The 15,453-nt window shown below is 38.9% G+C and overlaps 1 protein-coding gene across 1 annotated transcript in view; it reads left to right on the forward strand.

The window, feature by feature from the left end:
* The window catches only part of antxr1c (ANTXR cell adhesion molecule 1c), a 45,938-nt gene extending 39,246 nt beyond the window's left edge, over positions 1-6,692 (forward strand). Inside the window, exon 18 of the mRNA XM_081600664.1 lies at positions 1,521-6,692. Within this exon, the coding sequence (XP_081456790.1) occupies positions 1,521-1,784 (264 nt within the window). The 3' untranslated portion in view covers positions 1,785-6,692. The remainder of the gene's footprint in view (positions 1-1,520) is intronic.
* Positions 6,693-15,453: the final 8,761 nt, after the last annotated feature.

Raw genomic sequence — 15,453 nt, forward strand, 5'->3', positions numbered from 1 at the left:
CCCTTTTCTGGACCGGCAGTTTGCTGGTTACAGGGTAAAAGCTAATGTCAAAGCCAGAGGACGCCCAGGCCTGTCTCCACAAACCGACTGACCATGCCTCACACACACGGACGTAAATTTAATGCCAGGAAACTTTACGACCGTGGATGTCCAGCACAGCTTTAGAGAACAAAGAAGTGTTTAGGAAAATTGGAATATTTTCACAAAGCAGTTTATGTTATCAGGGTATTTTAGTCCAGATAAGTACAGCATGTGTTGTTGCCTTTGCCAAGACAGGGGAAAAAAATTCTTAAGTATTTTGCATTTTTATGAGTGACTGCTCTATCATTTTCCACTATGGAAACCCGTGTTCCAGTGGTTTCAGTCATTCACACTGCTTATTAACAGATTAACATTTCTCCTATCCACTCTTGACTACCAACCACACAAATCTGGACAGACGGTAGAGTTTCAGTACTAAAAGAAGCCTCTGTGAACATGCTCAAGTTAATAGGTTTTCCTATGGACGTATGTTCCTATGCAGGCATTAAAAGTCCTTTTTTTAAGCAATATGAAAACTTTTTGTTTAAAAGTTTTCTCCTTTTAAAAAACAATGTTGATCTTTTCTGGAGTCTGTTTTTCTATCCCCATTGAGACTTTCTCTGCTAGTTAGCTTAAACTTAACATGACACTAAACCAGAGGTCTCAAATGCTGGTCCTCGGGGCCCAGGTGTTTCCCTGCTGTTGCACACCTGGCTTAAATTAATGAAGCAATTGGAGTCATCCTTAGGAGCTAATGAAATCATTTGGAACAGGTGTAGGGGCACATATAAAACATGTAGGACAACAGTTTGGGGACTACTGTACTCAACTAACCTGTAGTGTGTGAAAGATGATATTCCAGTGTATGAGGACTAAGAACCGGTTAACAACAGGAAAGAGTCCTCAAGAGTTAACACAAGAACTTTAATCTCCATTCATTTTTATTTATTTCTATTGCTTATGGCCTTGACCCTCACCCAAAACTCAACCAGTACCAATGCATGCCTAAACCTAACCCTAACTCAATTTACACCTTAGTCCTGAACCTAGACTCCAACCCTAGAGCACTTCTCCTCATGAGGACCAGGCTTCAGTCCCCACAAGTAGCAGTGGGTATGCATTACTTCATTTTCACAAAGCAATAAAAACAAGCTCTAGGCTCTCAAATTTGTTTTGGCTACCCACAATGCACTACGTCATAATCCACTTCCTATTTGTGGAGCTGTCTCCGGTCTGCTTGCATCCACTGTACATTAGAACCACACCAGAGTTCAATTTAATGAAACCCTACAGTTTTAGTTGGACCAGAGTTCACTTTTTTGATCTCCATCAGAGTTCGATTGCACATTCACACCTTCCCAAATGAACCAGTCTTTTTAGGCAACCTAAGTAGAGTTTGATTAAAGCGGACTAAACAGGACTGGTGTGAGTGCAACCCAAGTGTTCTGCGCTTACCGTTTGGTTTGCCTAAACATTCATATTTACTTCTTTCTGTGCAGGGTCGATGCATCAACTTTACAAGAGTAAAAGACGATTCGGCAGCAACCAAGGCCCCACCCCGTACTCCAATTCATGCACCATCGCCGCCTCCACCGGACTACCGTCCCATTACCCGCTCCGCCTCCTCGTCTCCTACCTCTTCCAGCCCACCCACCAGATCGCCACCGTCAGGCCAGGTGCCTCCAGGGCCCCCGCCGTCCCGCACGCCTCCAGGGCCGCCCTGTCCTCCACCAGCCCGTCCTCCACCCTCCCTTCAACCCTAAATCATGCAGAGAAGCCTCCTCCGCCCTCCCGCCCTGTCCACTTTGATATCACATTGATATTACTACCTGTCTGAGCATGTGTTTAATCTTAAAGGAGGTGGTCCTGCTCCCAAGTATCCTCCTGCCTTCTAGCAAAGATCAGCTGCATGCTGAACCTGAGACATGTGTCTTCTTTCTGTCGTCTGGGATAGAGTCTCGAGCTAAGATGCAAGCTCACAACTATATGCTCTTGTGCCTTTACATGGTCAAGTACAGATTAAGAATGTGCTTGAGTTGAATGCTTTCTGTAACTAATGCCAAAGCAAATGCTGCATAAATCGATGGGCAAAAACATTTCTTTGAACTGTGACATTCTATCTCACACAGATCAAATGCCATTTCTGAGATCTTGAAGGATTGTTGCTGGACAGCAAAGCAAAGAAGAAAGGGATGTCTATTGACGTGTATTGAAAGATATTTTAAAATTGTCTGTCTTTATCAACTACTGAGTTTTGTGGTTTCTGGTTATTTTTACCACCTTCTCCATTTCGTATCTTTGCAGTTTTGATGATCTAGTGCCCATCTTTTTGGGTCTGTCCCAGTAAGTTTTGTACGGCATAAAACTCATGGTTTACTAAGCCAAAATTCAATTTTTAAGTATTTTTAAAACAAAATTATTGTATAGACCCTTTGCAACTGCGTCACTTGATTAGTTGAGGCGCCATGATGGACGTAGTAGTGGTGGACGGGAGTATTAAACAGAGAAGACTGCCATTGTTTGCCCAAGTTGTTTTTGCCGGTATAGCCACAGCTTGCACTCGTTTAATTCAAGCTAATTTGTCTGTGGACGTAGCTTACCTAGTCGGGGTTCATAGATAGTGGTATTGACAAAAGTTGGAACTAGTTAGCAGGAATGGGGGGCTCGAGACTGGTCTTGGCCTCGAGCTCCCCCCACCCAGTGTTGGCTTCGGTCTATAATAAAACGTATGTGAAACCTGCATAACCGTAAAAAACACACACCAACGCTAAAACATTGTCTTAGCCACACAAGCTTTAAATTAAGACACAAACTTTCCTCTTTAGAACGATATGAGAGTCGTGGAACTACGTGCAAAACTCACAGAACCAGCAGCCAATGAAGAGGAAAAACAAGGCTTATTTCGTCATGCCAAAAACATAAATTCAGTCTTACCTTTGATGTTTTATAACCAGAATTCGTGTTAGCAAAAATATTTCCACTTTGTTCCTGCACGCTGTTGTCCTTGCGTCAGCCCTGTTGGCTACGTGATTTTCGGAAATCCCACGGCATCTATTGGCTCTGGTAGTTTTGGGAATTCCCCATGTGAGGCTATTTGTGTTCCTGTATGTACTAGGTACATGTCCAGGATATGTTTTAGGAACAGTGAGTTTTTAAACATCTAATTATTTATGGCTATATATTTTTATATGACACATTTTTATTAAACTAATGTCAAATCTTTTTTCATTTAACATGCAACTATTGTGCAATATAATCTGATTAATTCAGTTTAGAGAATGTGTATCAATGTGTGGCTGCATTTAAGAACTTCAATATTAGTTTATTATGACCGTTACTAATTTAAAACCAAGAAGTAGTTTTGGTTGACTTTTTTCCCATTAATATTTGCATTTTTGGTGTACAAAAAGCAATGTCCTGAAATATTTATTGAAGTCAAACATTCAACTTCAGCCTTGAAAGGTAAAGGTAAAGACCTTTTTTTTTTTAATCAGAAAAAAAGGTTTTTGCGACAATCCTTTTTTATCGTAAAAAGGTTTACAATAAATTTGCCTGAACTCACACCATATGATTTGTACCACTATATCATAAACGTTGTTTCCCCTTATACCGACACCAACTTAAAAACATACAAAAGTCTATAAGCTTATTAGTTTTTTTTCGTATATTGAGGCTACATGATGGTGGGGCATTTTCTCCATAGTTATGGATGATTAGACGCATAGCATCTCCACAATGCAATATTTGATCGCATCTTACTATTCATATTTATCAAGTAGATTATTGCTTATTTTTTCACATTGTACCTTTCCTTCTTTCCTCAACAAAAGGTTTACAATAACATGACAAGTTTGGTTTGCGTCCTTGTCTGTTTGTGCAGCATCCCATGAAATCAACAAAATAAATGCGATATTAGGCTACCAACCACCGGTAGTTAAATTATGCATAGGTTGTGTTGACGTCCGTCATGGTGGAGTGGGTCAGTTTCTGAAGAGTGTGACGTCACGTGCAAAGGGTCAAATACACTATGGCTTAAATATATCGGTATGAAAAAGGTTGTTGATGATTAATACCAAATAGAAACAGGAACTGACAAAAAAAAAATGGAATCCATTTTTTGGAATCCAAAAAATGTATCCATTAGGTACAACGTAGCGGTACGAATTTGTGAAAGGAGCGAGCTGACCCAGAACCAGTTAGGCTGTTGATGTAAAGGCAAGAAGTAACGTTTTAAATGAGATGTACGTGGATTGGCAAACAGAAGGTTTCGGTGTGGCACTTTTCCACATTAAATGCTGCTCAGAGACACCTTAAAGCAGCAAATTCCAGCGATTTATTGGCATAAATATTACAGTGTGTGATTAAGATTTGTGGTCCAGTTTTAGCTAATGGGAGGATGTGTGTTTTTTGTTATGTATTTCAGGTGTGTTTTAAATGTTATGTTGATTGAAATGTTTTAGGTTTGAATTTTGGAGGAAGGTGAGAGGAAATATATCATTTTGTATGTTTGTTCCTTTTTTTTTTTATCATTTTGTTTTGATATCTGAGCACATCGTCTGTTGAGCATCTAGAGTATGTGTTTGTTTTGTTAGCATCTGGAGACTGAAACTAATGCAATCAAGCATCCAGAAATCAGAATCAGGTCACTTTTTTTTATCTTTTTGCCTTTTTCAGTTTTTCTTTTTTTTGTAAAACATTTTTGATATTGTATTTTAATGAAGTTCTGTGTATTTTACGTTTTCAGTTTTGTCATTCACCACCGGTCACATTGCAACTGCAGGGCAGTTCAAAGAGCATCTAATTTATTTTACTCCCCGACAGAAATGCTGGAGAGTATCGAAACAATTGACAAGGTGTCCAATCACTGACATTGACACTGTGCGAATTTAAAAAATACATTAGCTATCTGTTAAGAAACTCATATTGGGCATGTCAGCGTTGCATGGCACTTTAGTTACACTGTAAAACAGGTTGCTTAAACTAACAGGTTCAATAGGAATTAATGTCATTTATATCTGAGAAAGTTCAAAATGACAAAAAAAATAAATTAATAAAACTGTATTATTTTTAGGGCATTAGCGCAAAAAGTGGGGAGCTGCCAGTGCTGCAGCGCCAGCTTGTCTTAATCAAGGGATATAGCAACTTAACAGAAACATTACTGTTTATCAGTACATATTGCACTGATATTCTAGGCAGCAGCAAAATTAATATCAGGTTTTTTTTATTAGTTAGTTTTTTTAATTACTTAAATAAAACAGTTGATTTTAGCAATGACAAAAAAAAATATATAAAATTAGGCCCCAGCTAAATTGATTGATTTTTTTTTTAAGCATGGCTGATGTTATACCCCTGCCACCACAGTATAGGCCGACAAAGTTAGTATTCACACAATCTCAAAAATTTTAAAATTTGGCTATCATGGTTTTACACGATATTTCCCCCGCAAGAGTTTCTCTAGTTTACATTAGAGATTTAATATTAAGAGAGTCGGAATGAAGCAAAAAAAAGTTGTAGAAAATTCCTTAGAATCCACTCAGCTGGGAGAAGCTAATATTTGAAGGTGACAGCGAGTCTATGTGTCATTATATTCAGTATTTTCCAGATATCCAGTCTATACAGATATGCCACACACCACATTTAAAAAAATAAAATCTCTGCTTTTAAAAATATGTTCTGTTTTAATTCCAAAAAATTCTTTGTACATGGATTGGAGGAGCAAACAAAGAAGAAACATGTTTGCAAAATATTTGTGTTTTTGTGGACAGTGTATGAAGCTAGCAGTAGTAGCACAGCACAGCTCAGCTCTACAGGAATTCAGAAAAAATGGTTATTTAGATCGCCTGGATGTAATTGCAACAAATTTAAGGCTTTTTTGGGAGGCATTTCTGTTTACGTATTGGAAATTAATAACAACCATGACATAAGGTCTAATCATCTGGTTGATTATGTCTAGATTGAATATTCTTCTGTTAAATACGTTTTACGTTTTCTTTCGGAAACTTCACCAGTTCTTCCCTCTGACCTGTTAAAGGCTCTAGAGAAGAAGTTTGCCACACTTGTGTCCCAAAGCCTCCTGGGATTTTTGTTTCATTTTGCGTATGTCAGGTATGATTTGTATTATTTTGAAACATGGACGTTTCCGCGGTTTTTGTAACATGCCAACTCACTCACTGTACTCAAAAGTTTCTGTGCTTCAGTTGAATTAGTTACGATGTTATGTTGTAATCTCCTTGAACAGAACGACACAGACGTGACACTTAGCTTCATGTCCTTGTCGTCATTTACACATTCCTCCTATTTTGAGTTGTATCATTATCATTGTCTTTAGCATGCTTTAATGACTAAACGTCAGATTACATGTAAGTGTAAAAACCTGCTGCATTTTACATCATTGTTCTTCAGGAGCTGGAATTAGCATTAAGGCTTCCCATAACACGGTTACATTAAGGTTTCTTTTATGACAAACTAATTGATTCATTCAAATATTTTTTTTTTGTTACTTTTTGAAGGAAACTTTTCACAGCTTTTTACATGAGCAGTATAACCAGTAGTATCAAAAACAATGTAAAAGATGGTTGATTTGCTATTGTTAGCTGATGACTTTTTTTTTACAGTACCAATAAAGTTTTGCTCTTAACCTTCTCCTGGAAAATAAAAATAATTTTTGTACATTTTCCATGTCATTATCTGCATGTTTGCAATTGATATTTATTTAGATCATGGGTGTCACAATAACTGTAAAAGAACAGGAGGGCATCAAATGTTACACATATATTTCAAAGTGGCAGCATTCATGGCTAGATAGAAAGCAGCATGATTCACTGCAGACTTTTTTTTAACTAATGCAAAATTCACATGTTGTAGAATATGTGAATTTTCACCTATTGTAGAAATGGGAATAATTAAAATTACAGTATTTTTTTTAAAAACGTTTACATGGGTTTAGATAAAAAGTGGCGAATAGGCCATTGTCTAAATCGTGGTTAGCCGTTTAGACAGCTAACCTTCTCTCTCTGTCTAAACAGCTTCAATTTGTTCAGACTGCTGTCTGTTAAAATATAAGTTACTAGAAATTCTCCACAGAACAAACCCCAGTTTGAAAAAAATCTATTGAAACTTTCAAGTGGAAAAGTAAAACACTGAATAGCTTAGTATGCAAGCTAGCTCCCTAATGACTTCCATGTACTTTTGTCATCTCCATTAAAAGTCTTAGAGCTCCATTTAAATTATTCCAGATACTTTAATGGGTTCACATGCAGACTCCTCTTCATTGAAAGTGTTGACTCTTTTAGCCAGGAGTAGCAGTTATTAACATGTTAAAGTGTAGCAGATAGTTACCATCCTCCACAACCCACAACAACAACTAGCAAGATCTAGCTAGCTGTTATGCTATATGAAAACACATTCTCTGCTGTGGAAGGGTTTCCAAACTTTGAATTTGATACAGTCAAAAGAGCAACCATGAGCGCTTCCAGCTACATAATTAGTGTGGAGTCTACATTTTTTCCCCTCTGCACGCAGAGGATCGGAGGATGTGGGATGTTGAAAGGGGCTGGCTGAATCAAAAAAAAATGAAGAAAAGAATGGAGAAAATGAGGCAGTCAGTCCTTGAAGCAGACAGGAGGGAGGGAGCTTGCAAAAATAAAAAAATAAAGAATAAAAAGTGGAAACAACAGCTTGAACCCTCTCTCTCTCTCTGTTCCATCAAGTTCACCATCCCTTCATTGCCTACAGCAACACTATACCAATAAGGCATTTAGCAGAAGCTAATTCTAAGGCGCTAAATTCAATCAATAACATTATGTCAACATAATATATCTCCCTCAACAGAGTCAAATTTGTTATTACGCAGCTTCCTGTATGGTTGTGCTGGAAGAAGTGATTGTTTGGTACAGTTTTCAGTTTTGTAGTTGCTGCATCAACTCCCACTTTAACATATAAATATAAACGTCCAACTACATGAAGAATCCTTAACAGCCAATAACAAAAACTTCAGCATAATGTTTACAAAATCGCTAAGTAAGTTAGCGCTTGAGAATTCAACTAGAAAAATTACTTTTGGGGAAGCTAGGTGTGCTAAGTGTTTCCAGAGTTAGCAAAAAGGTTAAAGTGCTGCAAAAAACATGTTCTATTAGTAGATTTGCAGAAGTGTTTGAAACCATTTGCCTAAAGTTGAATCTCTGTCCAGTTCTTCTCTGATGACCTCAGCTACAACATCTATAAACATACAGCTTAAAGACTTCATGAATGAAGAAAAGAATGGAGAAAATGAGGCAGTCAGTCCTCTAAATTTTTCTGACTTTTTATTTAGGTCCAAAGCACCTAAATCCATCTAGGAGTCTGTAGCAATACTTAAACATTGATCCAGTCTGGAAGGTTTGAATGGGCTCTGGATGAAAATGTTCCGCAAAAGACCTGCAGTTGTAACTGCACTGCATATTACAAAATATTGAGTCACAATAGCCGTTTAAAAAGGTTTCACAACCATGTATCTTTTTCCCTCCCATTGCTAATTTTATATTATTTGACTAAGTCTATCATAAATCCCAATAAAGTATGTTGAGATTTGAGACCGTAGGGCGATTAAAAGTGGATAAGTTCAGAAATATAAAACATGCATTTTGTCAGCTGGAAGTCTTTAGCATGATTGTGCGACATCGGCCATCAGGGGTTCAGACTGGCAGATTTATGAAAGCATGCAGAGCTTTAAATTGGCGGATGGAAGGGTGATGTGCATTTTCATGATCGCTGTAATCTTGAGCATCTGTGTCAAGTTTGAAGAAATGAACTTGTTAAACTCTGTGGTTCAGATGGAAGAATCTGAGTTTTGTTGGGGTTTTTTCGCCCTGACAGCCAACCTAAAATTTTGTTGGGTTGCTTTTTGTTTTTTCTAATACACCCTAATCTCCAAACAAAAGCCTTGCTGGCTGGGATAACAAATGGCATGTTAATGGTCCTGCAGTCGCACCACAACAATCATTTCTATGCTATAGCTCCGTTTCTGGTCTGGCTCGCAGATCTTCAGACGATATTTGTGGGAAGTAAGCTCCTCCCATCAACCACCGTCATGAGGCTGACCAGGCTGAGGGCACATTTATGCGAAACCGCCTCAAAAATATATCATTATAGAAATCTACAGCTGCTGTAATGAATGTATATATCTGATGAGAGCTGAAGGAGGTGTCGACCAAACAGCCCAGGAGACGGCTGCGTCGTCCACCGGCTGACATGTTTACGGCGAATCTCGTTCACTTTAACCTTCCTCTCTCCTCCAATTTTTCTTTCTCGCTGCCAGAAGAAAACCGAGGCCCAGAAGAATGTGCTGATGTCTGAGTGTTTCATCTTGGTCTCACATTACCGCCCAGACTGAACCTCACTGACCCATCTCAAGCAGACACACACACACACACACACGGATGTTGGTATTTGTCTTTGTGGCTGTATTTTGATGCTTCCAGTATCCTTGGTGACCGTGTGGGGAAAGCAGCGGGCTGGAAACAGCTGTCCTGTGAGCACGGCGGTGGTTTTTCTGTCACCACATTCACTTGGTTCTAATCCTGGGCACAAAGCCACAGGGGGTTTGTCGTGAGGGTTTGGGGTTAAATCAGATCCAAAAAAAAAACCCCAACAACGACGTTTTGACTTAAAGCTGCGGTATGTAAGTTTTATTGAAAAATTAATATTTTTTAAATATTTGTTGAAACTGTACGTATGGTATGAGAGATAATCTGGGAAAAATATAGAGCTCCTCTGCGCCAAGAAGCCAGTGTTAGCGCTGTCAATCACCCTACGTGTGATGCTGCTCATCCCCTTCTTGCTCTCTTCTGCACTGCAGCTAACATAGCCTGTCATGAAAGTTAAGGCTAGCTAGCATAACCACCAATGAGGGCGGATAAACGGTTTCCCTGTAACGTTAAGTTGTTTCTCCGCCGATAGCATGTTGACCAGCAAATGAGCTTGATTGACAGCATTAAGCCCCTCCTCTTGGCTCTGATTGGTTGGTTTTGGTGCATTCCTCCAGATGGCAATAGTAGCTCACAAAGGAGGTCAATCTTTTCACAGATTATCTGTCTCATATTTTACTGTCACGACACAGTTTTAACAAATATGTAAAAACCGTATCGGCTCTGAATTTAATCTACAAATGCATTTTTTATTCTAAATGGAAAATAAGCATTGCGGTAGCTCATCCAACTAAAAGTGGACGTGATGCTGTGGGCCGGGAGAATGTGCAATAGCAGACAGTCTCACAGTGAATCCAAACAGGCCTCTGGCTTAAGACTTGCTGTCTTAACTCATGACTGTCATGATATGCTAACAGCTCAATATCAGGGCAGCAGAGTCAATATTCCATGTAGTGTGTCCTGGATGAGCCCATCAGCGATTAGCAAGCGGTGCTAATCCACCTCATTTGCTTTTGCAGCTCCTCTTATAATCTCTGCCTGGCTGTTTGTTTAATAAGCCGGACAGAGAAAAACATATTATCCAATGATAAAAATACCAATAGGTTATTAATATTTTTTATCAATGGATATTGTGTGTGTGTGAGACACTAAATTAGTCTGAATCCATACTTTGAGAAAACACCTTTAGATCTGCAGCTCCTTGTCTCTTTGACCATGTAGAGATTGATATTTTTGCCCTTTTTCTTTCCCTTTACAGGTAAGCACTATGTGCTACAAAATAAACTCCAATACAGTTTGTTGTTGTAATGTGAGAAAATGTAAAACGGAACATATGTTGCAGGGCACTGCTCAGTCCCAAAGCTGACTTCAATCAGGAATTCGACGATGTAATAAGTCGGTTAGAAAATGTGTCTTGCGTGATTTGCTGCCATTTACAGCTGGACCAGAAAGGTATTTTTGCCAGAGGCGACGAAGCGAAATACACAATCACGTTAGTCTTCCAGTAAGCTTTTATCATCTATATATCATCAGTCATAAAACATTGGTATCTTTGGACTGAGGGAGTGGAAATGGGAGTGTGGTTCGTAAATATCTGGTGAAATAAACATAGCGCAGATTAAACAGAAATCATTCACCTGGCTGTCAACCATGACCACACTTACTCACTGCTCTCCATTAGCCTTGCAATGGCGACAGCGGAGTTTTGGAAAACCTCCAATTGGCTGGGTCAGATCTTTCACGGAAAAGCACCGCGCTCATGTTACCGTAAGCTCAGGGTGCTTTACAGCTCCCACTGGTATCAAGTTTCATTTTAAGATTTGACACATGTTTTGGTTTAACGTTCATTAATCTTCGGATAATTACCGACCCGTGTAGCTTGACGGATGATTCAGCACCTCACAGATGAGATGCACTCAGGGTTTTTGTCTCAAGTTGGGACTGTCCATGTCTCAGTCCACACCGATAAACACGAACTGAAAAACTCACATTGACCAGGAACAATAAGGGATAATCAGCTCAAAGCAAAGAAATCAAGAGTATGTAGTGAGAAATAAATGTCTTTCAACGTAATATTCTCACACTTATCAGCGATGACACCAAGGTTTAAATCTACTATGTTATGTACATAGAAAAGGTTTAAATCTTTGAATTGAGCTCTTAAAAATGATAGTAAAACCAAAAGTGTTGCGTTTATATTTTTGCTTTGACATCATTCCCAATCGACAATATGTTGTGTTTTATTAACTTTATATTCTAACACGCTATTTAAAGTAGTTTTACTGACATGGCACCATGTTTAATTCCTAACAGGAAGTTGCAGTTGTTTTGAAGCAATCTGATTGGCTCACATAGGCTTTAGCTTTGCGCGACACTTTCCCCTATGTGTTTAGCACGTTTAAAACAACGGTGAGTGGCAGATAAGTGTGGGTTTATGTGGGTGAAAACTTTTCAGAAACCGATCAAGTGTGCACAATATTATTTTTTAAGCGATGTGGCGGAAATATAACATTTTATAAATACCTGGTTACGTGTGTACAAGAGCTGAATGTCATGTGAAGCACTTTGGAGTTGCTATGTAAATTCAGGCTTGTTAATTTTAGCATGCTAGCTTATGTGGTCGTGCTATTGCGGTTACCACTCTGTGTATTCATGCATATTAAGGTATATTTGGTGTTAAAACTACAAAAAGAAGCAGCTGTAAGTGTTTTTAGAGGGGCTCTCAAGTATACACAGATTTTAGCTATTCGCAATTCCCAACACTCGCAAATATCACACGCCAACTGTAATATCTCATTTTGGTTAGCTACAACTTTAAGCTACCATAGGCTGCAAGGAAAGCTATCAAGTCACATCACACTCTCTTGCTAACTTAGTGTTTCTTTTAACACACTAACAACAACCTAGGCTAGGTGATTATCTTCAGCTGTTAGGACGGATCAGGATGCTAGCTGGCTGTTCTCTGTGATGTTTCAGCAAATAGAAACAGAAATTAGTTTCTGGTTTAGTTTGAAATGTTGACGCCGAGATGTAGATCCACCATCACTACGGAGAACATTTCCTCATCACTTTCAGTCCTTGGTTCACATTTTACTGTCAATTTACGATCCTTTTTTGCATGTTTTTTTGTTTGTTTGTTTTGATGCAACATACAAAATCAGAAAAACCGTTTTTCACGTCCTACACATGAATTGTTCACGAACAAATGCAATGTGTTAGAAAGGCCGATTTCCACTTGGTGACTGTGAGGCCAGAGAATTGACTCAAACATGTTAGAGTGAAGTCAGATTTAGATCGGAGTGACATCACTTCCAACTTTACCGTGTTCCAGATGCAAGATAAAAACCAAATGGGATGTTTGAATTAAATGCTGATTAAGTGAGCACACTAAGTAATACAAACCTGCTACAATATTTTTCTTATTTCAAACAGACTTGTGATCCAATCACTGCCAGAAGTTGCACAACCCTTGTACTAGTAGTACATGTAAGTCATTACTTACAGCAAAAGGTTTCAATAATTTCTGATATGCAATGTTTTATCCCAAAAAAATGTGCATAAATAATTTTCTCCTTTCGCGTAATATTTTGAGATTCTGTACCATTTTGTTTATCGAATCTATCACTTCTACTACTTAGTCATTCACAGATAAAAGTTTAAAGCAAATAAGTCTTTTTTTTAAAGAAAGCCAAAGAAGCGTTGTGTTTCACTGTCCATTTTAATTTATTTTTGAGAATTTCAGTACATCATTTACAGTTCTACATCAACCTAATCTTTTCTTTGTTCACACTTCCCTTATGTCATCTGTTCAGATAATCCGTGCTGCAGCTGCCATGCCACTTCTTTTCCAGTCTAGGGTGAAAGGAATTAACAGTTCTCTGATGCAAACGTGGCACCAAGAACTGCCCTCAGTGCCCCCCTTACTGCCCCTCTCCCCACCCACCAACCCCTCCTCCTCTTCCACACTCTTCCTCCTTTCTGCCAAACCAGTGTGACTACTCAGGCCTCCGGGGCAACTTGTGTGGCACAGACTCCCCTCCCCATCTCTGCCTCCACTTCCTCGTCTCTCTTGGGGTCTGTCGGTCTTCTTCCATGTTGGCTATTGCTCTTTTGTTTGTTTGTTTTTTTGGGGGGGGGCGGGGGGGTTACCAGCCCTAAACATTCTGTTAAATTTGACCAATTTCACGCCTTTGTTGTCTGTGTTTGAAATGTGCAGGCGGGACAAGAGTTGTGGATAGATGCCAAAGTTTTACTAGATAAGTCTAGTTTAGCTCAGACAGGCTCCAGTAAACCCCATTGTAACTTTTTTTAGCTTTGATAGCTGTTCAGCCCTCTGACTGTGAAGTGAGAGAAATAAAACAACACAACTGGTTCCAACACACAACCACACACTTTTTGCTCTAAAGAGAAACCTCCTTCAGTTGCAGGTCTTTAGGACAGTGATATGGTCAGGGTGAAGCTATTGGAGTCTCACAACACAGTCACTGCCTGCAACAAACACGGGACATACTAATGCGTTTGTCATTATGCCATGACACAAGGTTGGGTGTTTGGGTTTAGCCCTGGCTTCCAAGTGAGATTCCAACTGGTGGTGGAAGCAATTTCCTGAATCTGCACAACCATAAAAAAGCTTACCGAATTCCATTGACCAGTAATGTTTCCACCGCTGAGTGGAAGCAGTGGTGGGAGGTAACGAAGTACAAGTACTTTGTACTTTCCTACGAAGTACTTGTACTTCGAAAGAAGTACAAGTACTTTGTTACTATACTTAAGTACAATTTTCGTGTATCTGTACTTAAGTAGATTTAATAATGGGTACTTTCTACTTTTACTCCACTACAATTTACAGTAAGTATCTGTACTTTCTACTTCACTACATTTCTACAAAACTGTCGCGTTACTCGTTACATCCAAGTCGTGTTGCTTTTTTTCTGTTAAAATGTGAAGTTCAGGGACTTAAGGTGGCGCTATAAAATCCGAGCAACAACGTGACTTACGTGTCTGTTGTCACCCATCGCCTCCACCTTTACTCGCACGCAGAGCTCCAGACATGCTCAGTGGTTTCCTCTGAGCGGGAGAAGATGACTGTCTAATCGTCAGTAATATAATAGCACTGCATAAATCATAAGATATGGCGATATGTAAAATAAGCAGCGCTTCGCTTTCACAGACGGTGGGGACTTCGTCCAATTTTTAGCGTCACTTCGAAGGAAAGCTTAAAGAAAGGTAAGATCTGTGGAGTAATGCTAGCAAAGCTAGCTGTACAGAGACACATATGTTGCATCTGCAACGAAAAAAAGTTGTCACTCGTTCGCTGAATTATTGTGTGGAGATGTTGACTGAGGTGTTGCAAATATGGGACAACGCTGGTACCAAAGTGCAATATAGTGATATGACATTCAGGAACGATCCGATTCTTCTGGACGGATCTTTACTGATAAAATTTATTTCAGCTCTAAGTATTTAATATCTAGGTGTTTTATGGGAATTTGGATCTTTCAGATTAATTTGAGAAGCAATTTTGATAGGTAAAACTTAATTTTTTATGTCATGTAGCGCAGGGTGCTGGTCTTGACTTGGTCTTGGGTAGGTGGTCTTGACTACAACTCTGCTACGTGGCTCCTCGGTTGCATGTCCTCCTCCACCCACCTTCTTTCCATCCCCTTTCAGTTAGATTTCTTTAAAAATAAATGCCACTAGTGGCAAAAAAAGTGAAGTTCATGCTGTTAGGACAGGAGACAAGATGTTTCCATCCCTGAAATGATGATGCATAGAATCACATATCTAAGTCTGAACTATGTTACAGAGAGTAAACATAATAAAATCATGCTTTATCTGTGGCATTGTTCATTAAAATGGCACATTTCTAATGTATTAAAATTAAATACGATCGGTTCACTTAATGATAATGTATTAGGGATTAGGTAATGCATTCAGCAAGTACTTTTACTTTTAACACTTAAGTATTTTTAAAAGCCAGTACTTTTTTTACTTTTACTTAAGTACAAATGTTAATGTGGTAGTTTTA

The sequence above is a fragment of the Poecilia reticulata genome, chromosome 19 (genome assembly GCF_904066995.2).
Source record: "Poecilia reticulata chromosome 19, P_reticulata-male-v2, whole genome shotgun sequence".
Classification (NCBI taxonomy): domain Eukaryota; kingdom Metazoa; phylum Chordata; class Actinopteri; order Cyprinodontiformes; family Poeciliidae; genus Poecilia; species Poecilia reticulata.